General features: G+C 42.1%; 1 protein-coding gene across 1 annotated transcript in view; it reads left to right on the forward strand.

Moving 5' to 3' along the window:
- Positions 1–1,198: 1,198 nt before the first annotated feature.
- The window catches only part of slc9a1a (solute carrier family 9 member A1a), a 45,108-nt gene continuing 23,805 nt past the window's right edge, over positions 1,199–22,501 (forward strand). The window contains exon 1 of the mRNA XM_046313410.1: positions 1,199–2,319. Within this exon, the coding sequence (XP_046169366.1) occupies positions 1,995–2,319 (325 nt within the window). The 5' untranslated portion in view covers positions 1,199–1,994. The remainder of the gene's footprint in view (positions 2,320–22,501) is intronic.

The following is a 22,501-nucleotide window of genomic DNA, read 5'->3' on the forward strand; positions in this document are numbered from 1 at the left end:
GTGCAAGGGTGCATGCAGGGACACTTCCCCATGCCAATGTGTGTGCCTAAGCCCCAGAGGCATGAAGTGCAGCAACACAGGCATGTGATTGGTATTCATCATAACTTATTAATGCAGCTATTGTGGTAGACTGCATACAGGTGTTGGCAGGTCAGACAGAGGCTACACTACCTAATCCCCTTGGATAAATTACAACTTTTACAGTACAATATACAATACTGTAAATGAATAAGAATGTTCACAATGATCACTGTGTGCTTTAAAGTGTTTCATATAAAAAGCACTTGTTCAACTACCTTCACCTCCTTTAAATACTTTATGACACCCAAAATGATCATCAGCAGCAGCATCCGAACTACTCATCCTCAGTTCAGCAGTTCATATTTTTTTTTAGGTTTTTAGGTGCAAACAGCTCTCAATGACCATACCATTTCCCACCACAGTAATTACAAGCCAGACACCTTCAGTGGTATGGTACAACTGTATTTGGAAAGCTGTGGGGGTTAAAGTGCCACAGGGAGACACTAAACACAATGACAGACTACACTAAAAGTCAAAGTAAACAAACAAAAATAGGTTGTGTACAGTATGCTATTCGTGACATAGTGTCACCACCCAAGGCATAGCCCTATTGTAATTACGAAATGGATGACAAAATGTTTTGGGTGTACTCTCAAGAAAACACACCCATTTCAATATAACACCCATTTGATATTGAAGGTATGGTGAAATGTGTTTGGCTGGACTCGCACAAAAACACACACCATTTCCATAACAAAATGTTGATATTGAATTGAAAATCATAAAAAATAAAAAGAAAGATTCCAGTTGGATATCTTTTCAACGAATGTATGTACAAGATATTCTCATTTTCGAGGTACAATTTGAGTTAGCCTACACTGAAGACTTAAATAACATGGAGTTTATGGTGCAATCAGCTCCAACAGATGCCATATACTAGGATAGCCATGGCTTTGTTCTGCCCTGCAATCCAGGCAGATCAGCCATAGCAGTTCACGCCCTCGAAGCCTCCTGGGACAGAATGTGATGGGCGCGACTACCCACTGGGCCTAGTCAGACTTTTGAACAGGAAATGTATGGTTTTCCATATGCGAATATAAGATATAAAGTATCAAATACCTCCTCTCCAATAGATGTCACTGTGGTCGAAATTAAAAAAGGGCTCCCTCCCCATTCTCCTCCCTCCGCGAAAGGGTGTGCGTTTTGAAGGTTGTATTTATCTCGCTAACATCAAATTACAAGGAGTACACTTGCGGAGGGATAACATTCGAAGCCCACTGTTGGAGCTAGAAAAACGTGTGATGGATGGAGCCACAGCTCCTCAAACTGACTGAGTTCAAGTAAGGTCTTGTCGGGACAGGGTACGGCGCATACACGGATGCGAAAGCATGGAATGCAGTTCAAATATCTATGATCCCCCCACACAATTGCAACGTGACAGTTCTAAACGTTTCATTCAAGGTCAACATTGGACTTCGGTCAGCTGTAACCGTGGACATTATCGATGATATTTATCTTACGGTGGAACAGGAATTGTATGAGCAGCATCTTTTTTTTTTACCGGTCGGCGGTGAGCAATGACATCTTTCGCGGAAGAGATTTAACCTATCTGAAGCAAGATTTCGGTCCAAGTTTTCAATTTAAAGTTGTGGTATTTAGGAGAGGGTGTGTAACTTGCTAACTAACACAGCGCCGTAGCCGTGTCTTGAGCTCTCGGTTGCCTGGACGGATAGCTCGCTCAGGCACCTTCGACGTTTCCTGCTTTCGCGAACGTTGTTAGCCAGCTTGCTACAGTACCTGGAACTGCCGCATCCATCTCGAATATCTCACTAAAGTTGCCTAGCTAGCCAGCCAGTTGTCGAACATGGATATGTTGTCGGTCCTTTGGAAAACCAGTTGCGAGTGAGGAAAGTGTGTTCATTACACCCCCAAATAAAATATATATATTTTAAGTTATAAAAACGAATTGCAACATGTCTGTTCGCGTAGCTTTACACTCACCCACTGGCTCCAGAAGTTTTCTGGAGCGGGGACTCCTACTTCTGGTGATGTTGATCTTTCTGGAGGGCACCGTACTGACGCTTGGAGCTGCAAGCTCACCGGACATCAGCGCTCAGGAAAACACTGGAGGAGGACACGACCGCCGCGACGACCACCGAGGGATAGCAGGCAGCCACGAACATACGAACTACACGTACACAAAAAAGGCCTTCCCCGTCCTGTCTCTAGATTACCATCACATACAGGTGCCTTTCGAGATCTCGTTGTGGGTGTTGCTGGCCTCATTAATGAAATTGGGTGAGTTGCACTGTCAGGCTGGTTTATTTGCTTTGAGGTTCAGCTTGAGTTATATTCTCATAGCCTATACAGAGGAAAAAGTAAAGCACGCATGCATGTTTCTCTTACCAGTTCCGTGAGGTGAGCAGGCAATCTAGGTGTTTGAAGAATGCCATTTCATTTCAGCATTATCAAGAGAAACGATGTCTTTCCTGATACTCTTGAGTATATACCCGTTGAACCCCAATCAAATGTTAAAGTTCAAAGAATATATGGTTTGTTCCCTAGCAGGGGATTATGCCATGTGAGATGGGAAAATACTACATATTGAAGTCAATAGGTGATTATGGAGGGGTAGTCCATAATGTGACATTCCCTTGTACTCTGCATAAAGATGTCACAGATATACTCATTGTTAGTCTTAGGTGACTCTTGTACTGGTTGAACTTGTTTTCCTGTATTCTGCATAGTAAGTGATCTTCCTGGGAATGATGATCATACGCTTAGCTCATGTTTTGAAGTGGGAAGGCGCAATCAGTGCTCCTTGACACAATGTATTGTGTGACTCAGCACATTTTTGTTGCAGTTTTGTGCATAGGCTAGACTGAAATCATTGCAAGTTCTCATCAAGGGGACATCTTTGACCACTGTTCCTGTTAAAAAGCTGTTTTGTTGACACAGGATGTTTGGCAATGGGAAACACACACTCACGCGTAGTCTAACTTCTATCCTCTTCCCTTTTCCCTGTCACTGGTTGTGGTCCCCTCGCCCACTCCCTGTCTTTCTCCTTACTGCAATCATTTAATCTCGCACTGCTACTTCTCACCTCCTTAACTTGTTTGTTGCTCTTCATGCAGTGCTCGTCCCATCTCCCACTCCCTCATTCTCATCTCCCACTCCCTCATTCTCATCTCCCACTCCCTCATTCTCATCTCCCTCATTCTCATCTCCCCTCCCTCATTCTCATCTCCCTCATTCTCATCTCCCTCATTCTCATCTCCCTCATTCTCATCTCCCTTATTCTCATCTCCCTCATTCTCATCTCCCTCATTCTCATCTCCCTCATTCTCATCTCCCTCATTCTCATCTCCCTCATTCTCATCTCCCTCATTCTCATCTCCCTCATTCTCATCTCCCTCATTCTCATCTCCCTCATTCTCATCTCCCTCATTCTCATCTCCCACTCCCTCATTCTCATCTCCCTCATTCTCATCTCCCTCATTCTCATCTCCCACTCCCTCATTCTCATCTCTCCCTCATTCTCATCTCCCACTCCCTCATTCTCATCTCCCACTCCCTCCCTCTCTCCTTTTTTTTCTCCTCTTCCTGTATGTGGTGTGCTCTCATGCCCCTGCAGTGTTCCCTGCTGCGTCCCCTGCTGCCATTCGCTAAGAGCCAGCAGCATGCCATTTTCTCCGCAACATAATATTAAGCCTAGGTGAGTGCCAGCCTGTGGCCAGGCCAGAGAGGGACTCTCCCACTTACCCAGGGGGGAGGCCCACTGTCCTGGGGGAAGATTGGGAGAGTGCCCAGCTGGGTGCAGTGGTTTGGAGGGAGGAAGGGAGTGAGGATGAGGCAAGGTGACTGTCTAGATGGAGAAAGAAGATGGAGAGGAACAGGGAGGAAATTGTAGAGGTGAGCGACAGAAAGACAGGGAAATGGGTAGAAAGAAGAATGCAGGATAGCAGGGAAAGGAGGAGAGAGGCAGGTGTGAAAGATTGAGTGAGCGTGAGCGAAACAAACGGGAACAGCAGTGGTGACCTTCGCCTTCTGATTATGCTGAAACCCCTGTGTTTATAATCTGCTGTGGCAGCTGCAATGCTCAGCCCCAGGTTCCTGCCCGTGTCCTGCTCAGAGATCGCATTCTCTCTCTCTCTCTTTTTTTTTTTTTAAAGCCTAAAGCTGCATCCATTGTCTATTTAAATGTTTTTTGCTGCCCTGTCAGACTGGCTTTGCTTGCTCTGGTCTTTTTCTCCAAGACTAGACTTCCTTCATTTGATAAGGACCTACAATCAATATCCCTTATTCCCCTAAGCAATAGCTCTTCATATGTGTCAATATAGCCTTGGGATACATATGATTTATTGTAGCAGGGAGTGTGGTGATAAGAGAGATCCTCAGATGATTAAACGTTCTAGCAAGTGTGCCAGCACTGATATAGGTCTGAGGAGTACTGGCCATATTGACTGATGACAATGTATTGGCCTAGCTCCCCTTAACATTCAAGTCCTCAATACAAGTATTGTTCACGTGAGTTGTGGCCCACTTTCAGGACGAGCCTATGGTTTTACCTCAGCAATCTGTACTGTACATTGGAAGACATGTATTGGACTTGGCCTAGATATTTGTCTCTCGTAAATGCTGTCAAATCAAATTTTGTCTGTCACATGCTCCGAATACAACCGGTTTGTACCTTTTTTATAGTGAAATACTTACTTACCAGCCCTTAACCAACAATGCCATTTTAAGAAAGGAGACAAAAAAAAGAAAGAAAGAAAACAAATGAAAGTAATAATTAAGAGCAGCGGTAAAATAACAATAGCGAGGTAATTTACAGGGGGTACTGGTACAGAGTCGATGTGCGGGAGCGCCGGTTAGCACCAGTTAATATCTAACCATTAACAATGGGAATGTGTGTTAACAAGCTACTAACACACTGCTATAAATTACCCTGTACCGCATTTGAATGTGTAACGCATCAAAGCACAAGTAGTTTGGCATTCAGTTCAACTAGTAGATGATTTATATGCTAAGTAGAACCCTGTGTCTCCGAAGGATCATGGTGGTAGTATTATACAACACTAATAAATATAGGCTGTAGGGTTGATATGATAAGGCCTATATCTGAAGAGTTAGGCTGAAGACTGGACTGCATTGGTAGGCCTACATGGCTCTGCAGCTCGGTTCGGTCTACTCCGACTATGTTTAGGCAACAGGTGACCGACCAGGTAGGTACAATAACCTCTGATATATGCCTGGCGACTCAAGTATGTCACACCTCCATTTGTAATGCAAACATGGCAGCTCAAACTAAAATGGCATGCGGCCGTGTCCTGTTCTGTTCTGCTGAGAGCCCGAGTCCTACTCACCCACCTTCTGGGCCGTTGGTCTAATCTGTGGTCAATATTTGTCTGGGGTAAACCAACTGCCACCTGGAACAGAGGTGCTTTGAATGGAAATGGAAGAAGAATGGACGGAGAGCGTCTGTGCTAAGTTCTTTTCCGCTCGGCTCACTCTTGCAACACTCACAATGCATAAGATTGCATAGTTGGCCCTTCAATGCACCTTTTGACTCAATATATCTATTCACGTCACACAATGACATGCTGATGCTACTGTGTAAATACATTTTCATAGATGATTGTTCTGCAATAAATAAAGCCAAGGACACTGTTGATAGACACTTAATTTGGGAAAAGAATTGGCCCTAGTCAACTATTCAATTGATTGGCGGCAACCATGCTCACCTTGAATGACCCAATATACAAGCCAAAAATATCTCTCCTTTCCCCATCTAATGCAAGTCATGGCACAGAGTTGTTTTCTATTTGAGTTTTGTCCTGTTATGCATTGTTCAGCTTTTACTGTGGCTCTTCACCGACTGTCAATCAGAGGGACAACTGCAGCAAGAGTCGCAGAGGAATGTTTCAGGCTCTTCAGTATTGATACACTGGTGATACTAAGCTCACATTGAGGGCACGTACATAGAGCGAGAGTTTCCCAAGGCTATTATTCAAAGTCCACAACGATGCTTAAACGACATCAGGAGACCACTTTCAAGGTCTTTTAAAAAATCTATCGAATCTGTCTAATCTGTGCCTTCAGAAAGTATTCATACCCCTTGAATTATTCCACATTTTGTTATTAACAGCCTGAATTAGAAATGTATTAAATACAATTCCCCATGATGGCAAAGTGAAAACCATGTTTTTTTTAAAATCTGCAAATTTAATGAAAATGTAAATATGTCCTTTTCATAAGTGTTCACACCCCTGAGTCAATACACGTTAGAATCAGCTTTGGCAGCAATTACAGCTTTGAGTCTTTCTCGGCAAGTCTCTAAGAGCAATCTTTATTATTTAAAAAATGGTTAACTCATCTAGTTGGTTGTTGATCATTGCTTGACAGCCATTTAAGTTTTGCTATGGATTTAAGCCGTTTTATATATATTTTAAAAATGATTATGTTACCCCTTTCTTCTCCCCAATTTCGTGGTATCCAATTGGTAGTTAGTCTTGTCCCATCGCTGCAACTCTTGTACAGACTCGGGAGAGGTGAAGGGCAACAGCGTGCGTCCTCCAAAACACAACCCAGCCAAGCTGCTTCTTGACACAATGCCCGCTTAACCCGGAAGCCAGCCACACCAATGTGTCAGAGGAAACACCGTACACCTGGCGACCGTGTCAGCGTGCATTGCGCCTGGCCCGCCATAGGAGTAGCTAGTGAGCGATGGGACAAGAACATCCCTGCTGGCCAAACCCTCCCCTAACCCGGACACCGCTGGGCCAATTGTGCACCGCCCCATGGGTCTCCCTGTTGCAGCCGGCTGCGACAGAGCCTGAACTCGAACCAGGATCTCTAGTTGCACAGCTAGCACTGCGGTGCAGTGCCTTAGACCACTGCGCCACTCTGGAGGCCCTTTAAATAAAATAAAAATAAAAAAGTCAACTGGAACTAAGCCATTCATCTCCCAGTGTCTGGTGGGAAGCAGACTGAACCTGGTTTTCCTCTAGAATTGCTGAACTCTCTCCCGTTGTATTTTTATTTAAAAAAATATATATCTAGTCCTTGCTGATGACAAGCTTCCCATAACATGATGCAGCCACCACCATACTTGAAAATATGAATACTCAGTGATGTGTTGTCTTGGATTTACCCCAAACATAATGCTTTGTATTCAGAACATAAAGTTAATTTCTTTACTACATTTCTTACAGTTTTATATATATATATTTTTTAACCATCTACAAATCCATGATCACCTTTGCAAGGCATCTCTGGTCTTTGAATTTGTTTGAAATCAACTGAAGGACCTTACAGATAATTGTACGTGTGGGGTGCAGAGATGAGGTAGTCATTCAAAAATAATGTTAAACACTATTGCTGCACACGAGTAAGTCCATGCAGCTTATTATGTGACTTGTTAAGTACATTTTTACTCCTGAACTTATTTAGTTTTGCAATAACAAAGGGGCTGAATACTTATTGACTCACGACATTTAGGCTTTTAATTTTGAATTAGTTTGTACCTTTATTCCACTTTGACATCATGGGGTATTGTGTTTAGGCCAGTGACACAATCTTAATTGAATCTATTTTAAATTCTGACTATAACACAACACGTTGTGGATAAACGTATACTTTCTGAAGGCACTGTTGGCTACTCCGTGTGACCACCAGTTGTTTGAGAGCTGCACGTTGTTTCTGCCCGACAGATGATATTCTGCTCAAGCTAGGCTATTTGTGTGGCACGTGTTTGGTAAATAATCTACATAACAAACTAACAGCTTAGTTAGAGTAATAGTGAAGACATCAAAACTATGAAATGACACATGGAATCATGTAACCAAAAAAAGTGTTAAACAAATCAAAATATATTTTAGATTCTTCAAAGTAGCAACCTTTTGCCTTGACAGCTTTGCAGACTCTTGGCATTCTCAACCAGCTTCATGCGGAATGCTTTCCCAACAGTCTTGAAGGAGTTCCCACATATGCTGAACACTTGTTGCCTGCTTTTCCTTCATGCTGCGGTCCAACTCATCCCAAATCGTCTCAATTGGGTTGAGGTCAGGTAATTGTGGAGGCCAGGTCATCTGATGCAGCACTCTACTCTCCTTGGTCAAATAGCCATTACAAAGCCTGGAGGAATGTTGGGTCATTGTCCTGTAAAAAACAAATGAACATCCCACTCAGTGCAAACCAGATGGGATGGTGTATCGCTGCAGAATGTTGTGGTAGCCATGCAGGTTGTGTGCCTATAAAAAAAAATCTAAATAAATCACAGACACTGTCACCAGCGACGCACCATCACACCTCCTCCCCCATGCTTCACGGTGGGAACCACACATGCAGAGATCATCCATTCACCTGCTCTGCATCTCACAAAGACACGCCTATTGGAACCAAATATCAGACCGAAGGACAGATTTCCACCAGTCTAATGTTCATTGCTCGTGTTTCTTGGCCCAAGCAAGTCTCTTCTTCTTATTATTATTATTGGTGTCCTTTAGTAGTGGTTTCTTTGCAGCAATTCAACCATGAAAGCCTGATTTGACAGTCTCTGAACAGTTGATGATGTGTCTGTTATTTGAACTCAAGCATTGATTTGGGCTGCAATCTGAATCTGATAACTCTGCTGCATAGAATAAGTTCTTTAGAGTTAACTCTGGGTCTTCCTTTCCTGTGGTGGTCCTCATGAGAGCCAGATTCATCATAGAGCTTGACGGTTTTTGCAATTTCACTTGAAGAAACGTTCAGTTATAAAACATTTCCAGAGTTTGACTGACCTTAATCTCTTAAAGTAATAATGGACTGTTGTTTCTCTTTGCTTATTTGAGCTGTTCTTGCCATAATATGGACTTGGTCCTTTACCAAATAGGGCTATCTTTTGTATATCACCCCTACCAGGTCACAACACATCTTATTGGCTCAAACGCACTAAGAAGGAAATTCCACAAATACATTTTTAACAAAGCACACCTGTAAATAGAAATGCATTCCAGGTGACTACCTCATGAAGCTGGCTGAGTGCCAGGAGTGTGCAAAATCTGTCATCGAGGCAAGGGTGGCTACTTGAAAGAATCTCAACACTTTTGGTTACTACTGTACATGATTTCATAGTTTTGATGTCTTCACTATTATTCTACAATGTAGAAAATAGTAAAAACGAAAGAAAAACCCTTGAATGACTAGGTGTGTCCAAACTTTTGGTGTGTGTGTGTGTACGTACATTCATAAATACAGTGCATTCGGAAATTATTCAGACCCCTTGACCTAACACTATATGTATTTTTCACTGGCCTATTGACGCAGATTGACTGGCATGGAGGATTTCCAAAACCTCTCCGGGCCAGCGGGCAGCCCTGTAAGTCCAGCCCTATTTGTTTATTTTCACGAGTTTACACTTGGAGCCTGTATCTCTCGTAAAATGTTGTTTCTACCACAAAGGGTTCACTGAAAGATCAAGGCACTCTTTCAGAAGATTTAAGAGGCCGTTATCTACAGTAAACATACAACTGAGATGGATGATAAGCCTGAGAGGCAGACAGCACAACTGCTGGGCATATTGTAACAATATGGAGATGTTGTACGTCACGAAGCAGTATAATCTATTACTACCGGAACCGCGGCCTGCCAATGGAAACCATAATTAGATTAGGCCTAATAATTTTACAACATCAAACCCAGTCACCTTGTTACAATCGCCTTGAGTTGTCAGGAACAAGGAGTGGTCTGAAAGTAGAGCTAATAGGATAAATGGCTCCAGTGGGCTCAAATACCAGGTTTGTCATTTTATCTCAGTTTGCTCAAGGTTGGTTTTCTGCGTAAACATGAGGATGCCGTCCAAATGAGTCTGCTGTAATGAGAAACCTGGCCTACATAATCTGTTTCTCTAAGCACTGCTTCTGGCGCGAGTATTTAAACGCTTAATTACCCGGCCACGACTCCAGTGTACGAAGTGCAAAAGGTTACACATTCGTCTCTGCAAGCAAGCCTAGCACTGAAACGTTTAGGTGGTCTTTAGCCCATAGCTGAGTAATGTGACAGTGGATTCAGAAGATGCAACCTTTGCCTTATTTGACACAGTGGCCTTCAGAGCCTTCAGACCTAATATTTAATGACTGTGTGGAAGTCTGGGAGAGATAATAAGTAAGCCTATATCATTAACTAAAATGACACTTCCCTTTCCTGCCACAGTGTTTTACGACTTTACAGGTTTTCCCATTATTTGCTTATATGGTTCAACTTTTTCCATCCCATCGACAGACTAGTCAAGTTTTTAAATGTTTTATCCATGTATTACCAGGGTATTCACAGGTTGATTGTCCATATGAACAAATATCCTAATTGAATCGGGTTCATCATTGTCGTCTTCGGGATACAGACCTACAATTATTGCAGTGAATCGTGTTGGATAGCCCACGCTTTAGTCTTGTCTTTGTCTCAGACATTATCTTTTGCATTCTTCTCATCCCCGTTGCTCACTGTAATCTGTCACCGATAGCATAGGGGAAGAAAGAGATCCACCTTCATGTGATGGATTAGGCCATAGAGCCACACCTTACCATGAACACAAGGGAACCCTTTTGGGGGACGTGCTGATGGCTTCACATGTCGACATTGAACATTTATCTTCACAGTTTGTCACTGAGGCATGACTAATCTTCAGAGGGCAATAGGCTAATGCTCCGGTATCTTAAACATCGATGGAGATCTGTAAACATCAATTAGTTTGCCATTGAGCTTTGATTAGAATTCTATTTGATTTGCGTCTTCTCGGACTGATCTCATCAATTGGTTGCAGCATTGGATGGATGGATGTGACAGTCGGAAGTTGGAATTTGTCGACAGAGCAACAATTACATTTCTCACTGATGGTTAACGTTGCATAGTATCAGAGTCTTGCCAAAACTCGTTATGAAAACAAACCTCTGGTGCAGAAGTATGTGGACTGAGTATAAGAAGTGTAAAGGACACAAACTATTTCTGAACCAGTTCCTTCAAATAGGACTTCCAGTATGAGGTTTGTTGCGTAAGATCCCACCAGTGTTGCACGGTATACAGAAATGGCTAGCCAGCCTGTCCTGAGGAACCACTGAGTCTGGGCTGCAACAAGTTCACTCCCAACTCCTGCTGCACAAGTTAAGACACTCGAATAATGCAACATGAAATGTTGAAAACGTTAATTACTGTTCTCAAAAACAACCTCTGTATACAGCTACAGCACTTTACAATGCAATAAGATACAGCTACAGCACTTTACAATACAATAAGATACCGGTAATGTTAGCTTGCTAGCTATATAGCTTTTTAGGCTAACTTTCCTTGCTAGCTTACAGCTGAAGCTAACATCAATTCACTACCCCTAGTACTATGTAAGTAAAAATAAGTATACATTTGGAAGGGAAACAGATAGAATCTAGCCAAGACAAGCTCAATAACTCAATGCATGCACACACTCCTATTGAGTAGGCAATGCATTCACCTTTGCTATTAATCTGCCTATCCAATAGATTTACCCATTTTATCAATAGAGATTTACTGTTATGTTGTTGATTGGTAAAAACTAAGTCAAATTCATTGTATAATTGATTCACTAATGCAGTGGTTCCTAAACGTTTTATAGTCCCGTACCCCTTCAAACATTCAACCTCCAGCACCAGGGTCAGCGCACTCTAAAATGTTGTTTTTTGCCATCATTGTAAGCCTGCCACACACAATACGATACATTTATTAAACATAAGAATTAGTTTTTTGTCACAACCCGGCTTGTGGGAAGTGACAAAGAGCTCTTATAGGACCAGGGCACAAATAATAATAATCTAAAATGTTGCTCTTTATTTAACCATCTTACATATAAAACCTTATTTGTTCATCAAAAATCGTGAATAACTGAGAAGGGTGTGTTTGAAAGGATGCTCATAACTCGTCTCGGTCTTAAATAATTTCCCACACACATTCTGTGCCTGTATTTAGTTTACATGCTAGTGAGGGCCGAGAATCCACTCTCACATAGATACGTGGTTGAAAGGGGCATCAGTGTCTTAACAGTGCGATTTGCCAAGGCAGGATACTCTGAGCGTAGCCCAATCCAGAAATCTGGCAACAGCTTCTGATTAAATTAAATTTTCATAGAACCGCTTGTTGCAATTTCGATGTGGCTCTTGTTCAGATATCGGTAAGTGGACTAGAGGCAGAGTTTGAAAAGGATAACGAATCCAGTTGTTTGTGTCATCCGTTTCGGGAAAGGACCTGCATAATTGCGCACCCAACTCAGGTGCTTCGCGATATCACATTTTACATTGTCCGTAAGCTTGAGTTAATTTGCACACCAAAAAATCATACAATGATGGAAAGACCTGTGTGTTGTCCTTAATACAGACCGAAGAGCTCCAACTTCTTAATCATAGCCTCAATTTTGTCCCTCACATTGTATATAGTTGCGGAGAGTCCCTGTAAGCCGAGATTCAGATCTTTCAGGCGAGAAACATCACCCAGATAGGCCATTTGTGTGAGAAACTCGTCATCATGCAAGCGGTCAGACAAGTGAAAATTAGGTTCAGTAAAGAACTTTGCCCCTTGATAACCAGCGCACTTCTATGTGTTGTCAAAGTGTTACATGGTCGCTGCCCATATCATTGCATAGTGCAGAAAATACATGAGAGGTCAGGGACCTTGGTTTAACAAAGTTAACCATTTTCACTGTGGTGTCCAAAACGTCTTTCAAGCTGTCAGGCATTCCTTTGGCAGCAAGAGCCTCTCGGTGGATGCTGCAGTGTACCCAAGTCGCGTCGGGAGCAACTGCTTGCACACGCGTTACCACTCCACTATGTCTCCCTGTCATGGCTTTTGCGCCATTAGTTCAGACACCAACACATCTTGACCACCAAAGTCCATTTGATGTCACAAAGCTGTCCAGTTCTTTCAAAATATCCTCTCCTGTTTGCAGAAGAGGATGTTTTCCTTAATTGACCCCCCATAAACATAACGGACATATACCAGGAGCTGTGCCAGGCCCGCCACGTCTGACTCATCCAGCTGTAACGCACTGGCTTGTATGCGAAGCAGTGATTGTTTCAAAATATCTCCTGCCATGTCACTGATGGGTCGTGAAACAGTGTTGTTTGATGAAATCATTTGTTTGTATAGTTTTTTTCCCTTTTCCCCCAGAATTGTCTCAGCCATATCCGCAACAGCAGGAATAATTAAGTCCTTCACAATAGTATAGGGCTTGCCTGTCCTAGTCACTCAGTAGCTCACCATATAAGATGCTTCTAGCCCCTTCTTATTAATGGTATCTGTTGCTTTTATACATGTCTTACTACTCGAAAGTCATCTTAATTCTCACTCAAAAAACTCCTGTGGCTTATTTTTCAAATTGGCATGTTTTGTTTCTAAATGTCTGTGTAAGAGTGAAGGTTTCATCGAGTTGTGTGAGAGTACTTTTGCACATATAACGCACTGTGACTGAGGAAAGTCACTACTCCCAGTATAAGTGAACCCCAAATAAATGTAGTTCTCATCATATTTGCGCGTCTTCGATTGTCCAAAGTCCCGGGCTGTTGTTCGGTGCTTTCCCGGGTAAGAGGGCAGTAGCTCCTCGGCTGCATCAGATTCACAACTGTCAGTGTTCATGCTAGCTGGGCTAACAACAAATGAAGAATTACTGATGCTAGCATTGGATGTGTTCGTGGAAGCAGAACAACTTGTGTCATCGACAGGTGCAGGTGTAGTACTGCTGGTAGTAGCAGTACTACCACTAGAGCTGGTATCTGGACGCGGGCCTTACTAAATGGACTGTTTGAAAATTTGAAACATTTTATTGTTTTAAAAAACATATCTTTAAAAAAAAATGCGAATCACATTTTTATTTGGCGTACCCCTGACCAGAGAGTACTTGCATTAATGCACACATGGCTGTCAAATTGAATGATATTTAACACAAAAGATGCCCGACAATTGTACACAGCAGTAGCTATGTTTTATCTGTCTTGATTAAGAGTCATTCTGTGAATGGCTAATACGGCTTCTTTTTTTGTTGTGGTATAATTTTGGAATCGTGATGGCATTGGGTATCAGTCACATTTCTGTATTGTGACAACACTAAAGACTGTCTCAATAGACTTCTGCCACAGAAGATCTTGATTTTACATCCGTCTAAAATCCAAGGCATGCACCTCATTGGCAAGAAAAATAATCATGAATTGGCCATCTGAAATGTTATGAGCATTAAGAATAGAAGTCGACCGATTTTATGATTTTGTTTTTTGAGGACCAAGAAAAGCCGATACCGATTAATCGGCCAATTTATTATTTAAAAAAAAATATATACATATAATTTGTAATAATGACAATTACAACAATACTGAATGAACACTTTTTTATTTTAACTTAATATAAATAATAATAACAAATAGCATAAATAATGAAACCTGTTCAATTTGGCTTAAATAATGCAAAAACACAGTGTTGGAGAAGAAAGTAAAAGTGCAATATGTGCCATGTAAAAAAGCTAACGTTTAAGTTCCTTTCTCAGAACATGAGAACATATGGAAGTTGTGGTTCAATATTCCCAGTTGTTCAATATTCCCAATGAAGAAGTTTTAGGTTGTTGTTATTATTATGATGCGTCGACTATTTCTCTCTATACCATTTGTATTTCATATCCCTTTTGACTGTTGGATGTTCTTATAGGCACTTTAGTATTGCCAGCCTAATCTCTTGAGTTGATAGGCTTCAAGTCATAAACAGCGCTGTGCTTCAAGCATTGCTAAGAACTGCTAGCAAACGCAGTAAAGTGTTTGAATGCTTACGAGCCTGCTGCTGCCTACCACCGCTCAGTCAGACTGCTATATCAAATCACACTTCATTTTAATATGATAAACACAGAAATACGAGCCTTTGGTCATTAATATGGTCAAATCCGGAAACTATCATTTCGAAAACAAAACATTTGTTCTTTCAGGAACCGTTCCGTATTTCACCGAACAGGTGGCAACCCTAAGTCTAAATATTACTGTTACATTGCACAACCTTCAATGTTATGTCATAATTATGTAAAATTCTGGCAAATTAATTACGGTTTTCACACAGTTCGCAAAGAGCCAGGCGGCCCAAACTGTTGCATATACCCTGACTCTGCTTGCACTGAATGCAAGAGAAGTGACACAATTTTTCTCGTTAATATTGCCTGCGAACATGAATTTATTTTTAACAAAATATGAAGGTAAAAAATATATACTTCTGTGTATTGATTTTAAGAAAGGCATTGATGTTTATGGTTAGGTACATTTGTGCAACGATTGTGCTTTTTTCACGAATGTGCTTTTGTTAAATCATCACCCGTTTGGTGAATTTGAATTAGGCTGTTGCCTGTTAATTAATGATAAATTAACAAGACACCACATTGATTATATGCAATGTAGGACAAGCTAGTTAAGCTAGTAATATCATCAACCATGTGTAGTTAACTAGTGATTATGTGAAGATTGATTGTTTTTTATAAGATACGTTTAATGCTAGCGAGCAACTTACCATGGCTCCTTGCAGGCACACGGTCCTTTTGACCGTGTGCCTGCACTCGCGTAACAGGTGGTCAGCCTGCCACAGAGTGTCCTCATGGATTGCAATGTAATCGGCCATAATCGGCGTCCAAAAAGGCAGATTACCGATTGTTATGAAAACTTGAATGTCTGGCTTTGAAATGCCACCATTGCCAATTACTCCAGGATGAGATCTTTGTTTAATGACGAGGTTGTTTAAATAAATAATAATACCCACTTTCACAAAGAGCACTCAGACACTTCTTTCTCTCTGCCTCTTTTCGTCTGTTTATTTCAGCCTGTGCATCGGGGTAGTGTTGTGGATTTGGTCACTGACCCTGACAGGATGATGTTTTGGCATGATGGCTTGGAAGTGTCTTATTTGAATAAAGTAGTCAGACGTTATTCTTGGTACTTTGATCAAATATAGCCTACATCAGCCTACATCATCATCATGGTTCAAAACAGGGTGAGTAAAGAGAGACATGGAGGTGGAGTGTTGAGTAGCAGCTACGTAGAAAAATCATTGTGTAAAATAACACCGATCCAGATCCGTAGCTTTGAGAAAGACGTTTCCAGAGGAGCGGGGTCGAAAAATCTGTCATCGCAACCATGACCTATTTAAATAAATAAAAAATACCCAACATGGTGTCAGTTTGAGGCACAGTAATGATAGAGACCAAATGTGATAAACACCAGAAAGGAAATAATGTTAGGAAGGGACATTCCATTGACCCCCACCATGGCTTATCAGTACCATGCTGCTCACTGAAGTGCACTTATCCATACACATGGCGAACCTGTGTCATAGGTGTCGGCGGTGGGATACCAGCAATCAGTCACTGGAAGCGGTCTTTGATCCCAATGTTCCCCCTTATCTCCAGATGTGATATGTACTTGCCACTGAAGAGGGTGAATACTACTGGAGGCCATGATTGGAGTGAGCCACTAGAGCAGAGGGGTGGTCAAACACGTTTTTCCACGTGGGCTGCATTCGCTCTTCAAGGTCCAGAGGGCCGTTTTTGGAATGTCCGATCCACCCTTACTGTCTTGCTTTCATGTCAGTGATCAAAAATGTTAAATGTTTTTTCTAAAACCAAGTGGGCCGTGTGTTTGACCCCCCCGCTAGAGAATGTGTGAGCTGTCATCCATCTGGCTAGGAGCTTCAGGCACATCAAAAGTGCCTCCAGTGTTTAGGCCAAACCATTTTCTGAAAGGAGCTCAACAATATGTAATACAGTAAACCTTTGTTTTTCAGCTCTGCTTGCTACCTGCCCTCTTGTGTTTGTATTGTCTTAAGCCTTTGGGTGTGACCTAGCTAGGAGGACTAACACAGACCTTTCGAGGTGAAAGAGCTCCTTGTCCAGGGGCGATGAGTCATTCCCTTCCTCGTCAGCCAGTCTTCACACAAACCCTTGTCCCCCACAGTCACACATGAGGGATAATGGGTAATTTAGCGTTCCAGTCCTGAATTGACGGTTTGATATCTGGCGGTTTAGTGGTTGCAGTCGTAACCACTTTAGTCCATCCAACTATGACCGGTCTGCCTTTTTCCTGCAGGCTACGTCTTAAGCATGAAACGCACAGAGAATCTCAATCGCCGTTCCTTCTCTTGCTAGAACAAGTTGTACCTGCTGCGTTCTGACCCTGTAGAGACGAACCTATCGCAACACTCGTCAGTGGCCAAGAACTTGACTTTGAGCCAGTCAGAGAGCACAAACCTTCACATGGGGGAGCCATCAAATGTATTTTTAAAAGAAGGCATTTTCTCCATTCATCCACGGATGAGCCAGTCACTCTTCATATGCAATGTAGGCTATGGGTTGGTAGCTATCTAGATAGCTAAGTGCACAGACGCAATGCACACAACAGTAAATGCTTCCTCCAAGCTAGCTAACCTCTAGCTAGTTTTCACATTATACTTAAATCACAATGGATTAGCTAGTTTCCATGAAACAGCTGCTATGTTGTGCTCGCCAGCGAATATGCTAATGTCAGCTAGCTAGCTAAACATTTGGCTTTGGGCTGGCACTGGCAGTATGGGATTATGGAGAGTGAATTAAATTGTTTCTTCGTTGTCTTGCTAGGTAGTTATCTAGCTGTGGCCACCTGGCTAGTACCAACAAGGTGTTTCTACTAAATAGGAACATTTGAGCAGATGGCTTGGCATCTAGACCATAAGCAATACGCAGTCAGAAGTTAACATACACTTAGGTTGGAGTCATTTACTTGTTTTTCAACCACTTTACAAATTTCTTGTTAACTGACTTGCCAAAACTATAGTTTGTTAAGACATCTACTTTGTGCATGACACCAGTAATATTTCCAACAATTGTTTACAGACAGATTAGTTCACTTATAATTACATTTTACATTACATTTAAGTCATTTAGCAGACGCTCTTATCCAGAGCGACTTACAAATTGGTGCATTCACCTTATGACATCCAGTGGAACAACCACTTTACAATAGTGCATCTAAATATTTTAAGGGGGTGAGAAGGATTACTTTATCCTATCCTAGGTATTCCTTAAAGAGGTGGGGTTTCAGGTGTCTCCGGAAGGTGGTGATTGACTCCGCTGTCCTGGCGTCGTGAGGGAGTTTGTTCCACCATTGGGGAGCCAGAGCAGCGAACAGTTTTGACTGAGCTGAGCGGGAACTGTACTTCCTCAGTGGTAGGGAGGCGAGCAGGCCAGAGGTGGATGAACGCAGTGCCCTTATTTGGGTGTAGGGCCTGATCAGAGCCTGGAGGTACTGAGGTGCCGTTCCCCTCACAGCTCCGTAGGCAAGCACCATGGTCTTGTAGCGGATGCGAGCTTCAACTGGAAGCCAGTGGAGAGAGCGGAGGAGCGGGGTGACGTGAGAGAACTTGGGAAGGTTGAACACTAGACGGGCTGCGGCGTTCTGGATGAGTTGTAGGGGTTTAATGGCACAGGCAGGGAGCCCAGCCAACAGCGAGTTGCAGTAATCCAGACGGGAGATGACAAGTGCCTGGATTAGGACCTGCGCCGCTTCCTGTGTGAGGCAGGGTCGTACTCTGCGGATGTTGTAGAGCATGAACCTACAGGAACGGGCCACCGCCTTGATGTTAGTTGAGAACGACAGTTTGTTGTCCAGGATCACGCCAAGGTTCTTAGCGCTCTGGGAGGAGGACACAATGGAGTTGTCAACCGTGATGGCGAGATCATGGAACGGGCAGTCCTTCCCCGGGAGGAAGAGCAGCTCCGTCTTGCCGAAGTTCAGCTTGAGGTGGTGATCCGTCATCCACACTGATATGTCTGCCAGACATGCAGAGATGCGATTCGCCACCTGGTCATCAGAAGGGGGAAATGATAATTCACTGTATCACAATTCCAGTGGGTCAGAAGTTTACATACACTAAATTGACTGTTCCTTTAAACAGCCAGGGAAATTCCAGAAATGATGTAATGGCTTGAGAAGCTTCTGATTATGCTAATTGGCATAATTTGAGTCAATTGGAGGTGTACCTGTGGATGTATTTCGAGGCCTACCTTCAAACTCAGTGCCTCTTTGCTTGACATCATGGGAAAATCAAAATAAATCAGCCAAGAAAAGTCTGGTTCATCCTTGGGAGCAATTTTCAAATGCCTGAAGGTACCTTGTTCATCTGCACAAACAATAGCACGCTAGTATAAACATCATGGGACCACGCAGCCGCCATACCGCTCAGGAAGGAGACATGTTCTGTCTCCTAGAGATTAACTTACTTTGGTGCGAAAAGTGCAAATCAATCCCAGAACAGCAGCCAAGGACCTTGTGAAGATGCTGGAAGAAACCGGTACAAAAGTATGTATATCCACAATAAAACGAGTCCTATATCGACATAAACTGAAAGGCTGCTCAGCAAGGAAGAAGCCACTGCTCCAAAACCGCCATTTAAAAAAGCCAGACTACGGTTTGCAACTGCACATGCGGACAAAGATTGTACTTTTTGGAGAAATGTCCGTTGGTCTGATGAGACAAAAATAGAACTGTTTGGCCATAATGACCATTGTTATGTTTGGAGGAAAAAGGGTGGTGCTTTCAAGCTGAAGAACACCATCCATGAAGCACGAGGGTGGCAGTATCATGTTGTGGGGGTGCTTTGTTGCAGGACGGACTGGTGCACTTCGCAAAATAGATGGCATCATGGGGAAGGAACATTATGTGGATATATTGAAGCAACATCTCAAGACATCAGTCAGGAAGTTAAAGCTTGGTCCCAAATGGGTCTTCCAAATGGACAATGACCCCAAGCATACTTCCACAGTTGTGGCAAAACGGCTTAAGGACGACAAAGTCAAGTTAATGGAGTGGCCATCACAAAGCCCTGACCTCAATCCTATAGAAAATTTGTGAGCAGAACTGAAAAAGCGTGTGTGAGTAAGGAGGCCTACAAACCTGACTCAGTTACACCAGCTCTATCAGGAGGAATTGGCCAAAACTCAACTTATTGTGTGAAGCTTGTGGAAGGCTTGTGGAAGGCTATCTGAAATGTTTGACTCAAGTTAAACAATTTAAAGGCAATGCTACCAAATACTAATTGAGTGTATGTAAACATCTGAACCACTGGGAATGTGAGGAAAGGAATAAATCATTCTCTCTACTACTATTCTGACATTTCACATTCTTAAAATAAAGTGGTGATCTTAACTGACCTAAGACAGGGAAATTTTACTAGGATTAAATGTCAGGAATTGTCAATCTGAGTTTAAATGTATTTGGCTAAGGTGAATGTAAACTTCTGACTTCAACTGTATACATTGCCAAGCAACGATACGGCCACCTTCTGTTTTGGACTATTTTATCAAGGTTGAGTGGCTGACTACTTCCAAGGTCTTTGCTGTGTGAACACAAAAGACTGATGGCCGACACTCAGGTAAACATTTGACAATCCTACCTGTGTGTCTGAGCTTTTATTTCCTTGAAAGTATCTGTAATGAATTTCCCTCAAGGCTTTGTGGCATTTTTCCTTGTGATAAAATATTTGCAATGTCATTGCAAGAGGTTAGAATAGCCTGGCAACAGGAACCTGCTGCTCTTTTTGTAATGTATATACTGTATGCCTATATTCAGGGTTGGGTAGGTTACTTTGTAAATGTAATCTGCTACCTTAGTTTTCTGTCCTGAATTGTAATCCGTAATGTTAGGTAATCAGGTTACTTTCACAGATAAGTTTCCCCTTAAGAGGCATTAGAAGAAGACACAAATTTATTTTACCAATTGAACGACATCTATTTCAGGATAAGTCAATGTTAAAGTTCACATAGCTGGCCATAACTGGATGTTGCATTTTACTTTATGGGTCAGTTATGTAGGCTTCTTCTAGTCCATTGCTCTCTACTACTTATAATATGATTAGGTTATATCTTTCTATTTCTATTCAAACCAGTCTGTCAGATTTCCAGTCATTTAAAAATAATGTAATACCCCTTGATCTTCAAGAATAGGATTTGAAATGATGGAAGAATAGATTAGCCAAATTGTTTTACCTGAGCATAACCTAAAAACAAAGGACTTATTAGCCTGCTCTTTTGTTTATGATATCGTTGTTTTGGAGGACTGATTGGGCTCATTGATTCGAGTTGAAAAATAAATTCTGCTCTTATGGAATGGCGTGCTTTGAGCACTACTGAAAAGTGCAATTTGCATGTGAAAAATGAATGCCATATGTTGCATTTGCTATAGACTTATTATTTACCTTTTATTGGTGACACTGACATTACACACACATTTGTGAACAGCCATCCACATCAACCACAATCCATGAGGCGCAAATAGCTAAATGAGAGAGTGACAGCGTGAGTCACATCGTGTAGATATCAAGCGTTGGATGCCGACACCAGTCACAACATTGGAAGACATAGCTTGGACTGTAGCAAAAACAAAAGCCTATTCCTGCTCTTTTCCAGCGATCCATCAAATGGATTTGCTGTGTCATCATAGTGGTCTGACTTTTAGTCAGACTCGCTCAGGCGGAACAAACTTAAACTTGCGCCATTTGCCAATGCTAATTGGAATGTCTTTCTTTCACAAACATCCTGTCTGAATTTAAAAGTAATCCTGGAAGTAATGTTTTTCAAAAGTATCTCTAATCTGAGTACAATATTTTAGCTGGAAACGGATTACAGTTTAGTTTTTTGTAAACCCACATGTAATCAATTTACTCTCCAACTCTGCCTATATTTGAACAATGTGTTTAAAACACTAATTAGATCACAACTACCCTAAAGCAAGATGTGTGACCTCAGATGGGAAACCTTGCTGTCAAAGAACAGACTTGTATTCTCAAACAGTCTTTTGACTGACGCCACAGACTGAAATAAACATTGCATTGAAAAATGTCATGATAACTTTAGATAGGAGATGCATCAGACACGCATACAACCTTGGTGTCCCGTTCCCTGTCAAAGCTCTGGGATTTGACAACTTGCTGCAGCCAGGTTATTTATGGATTGTGATTCAGAATTTGGAAGTCTGGGAACCCGAAGTCTCTCTGGATCAGAGTCACTACTCAAAGGAAATAGAAGGCGCACTTCCCTTCGGGACCGAAGCTATGTTTTGCAGGATATGCATCAGGGTTGGGGCCAATTCCACTTCAATGTTAGTCAATTCTGGAAGGACACACATTCCAATACTCGTTATTGCTTTTCAGGAAATTTCCAGAGGAAACGCTGTGTCCCACTGTTTTCTTTCACCCGGCAACACATCCAACAAGCTCTTATGTCGGGGTCGCAACGGGGAAACTGCTGTGGGGTCACCTATTTATTTATCCTTTCGTTAACATTTTTTATTCCTAATTTTTTGGGGGAGTACCAATTGTTGTATGGGGCAATATACAAAAGTTTGAGAAAGATAAACTGAAAAAATATTGATTGATTGTATTGAAAATGAATGAAAATGCTATGAATTCAAGGTTATTTGTTTATGTGAAAATCGAA

The sequence above is a fragment of the Oncorhynchus gorbuscha genome, linkage group LG19, assembly GCF_021184085.1.
Source record: "Oncorhynchus gorbuscha isolate QuinsamMale2020 ecotype Even-year linkage group LG19, OgorEven_v1.0, whole genome shotgun sequence".
In the NCBI taxonomy this organism is placed as follows: domain Eukaryota; kingdom Metazoa; phylum Chordata; class Actinopteri; order Salmoniformes; family Salmonidae; genus Oncorhynchus; species Oncorhynchus gorbuscha.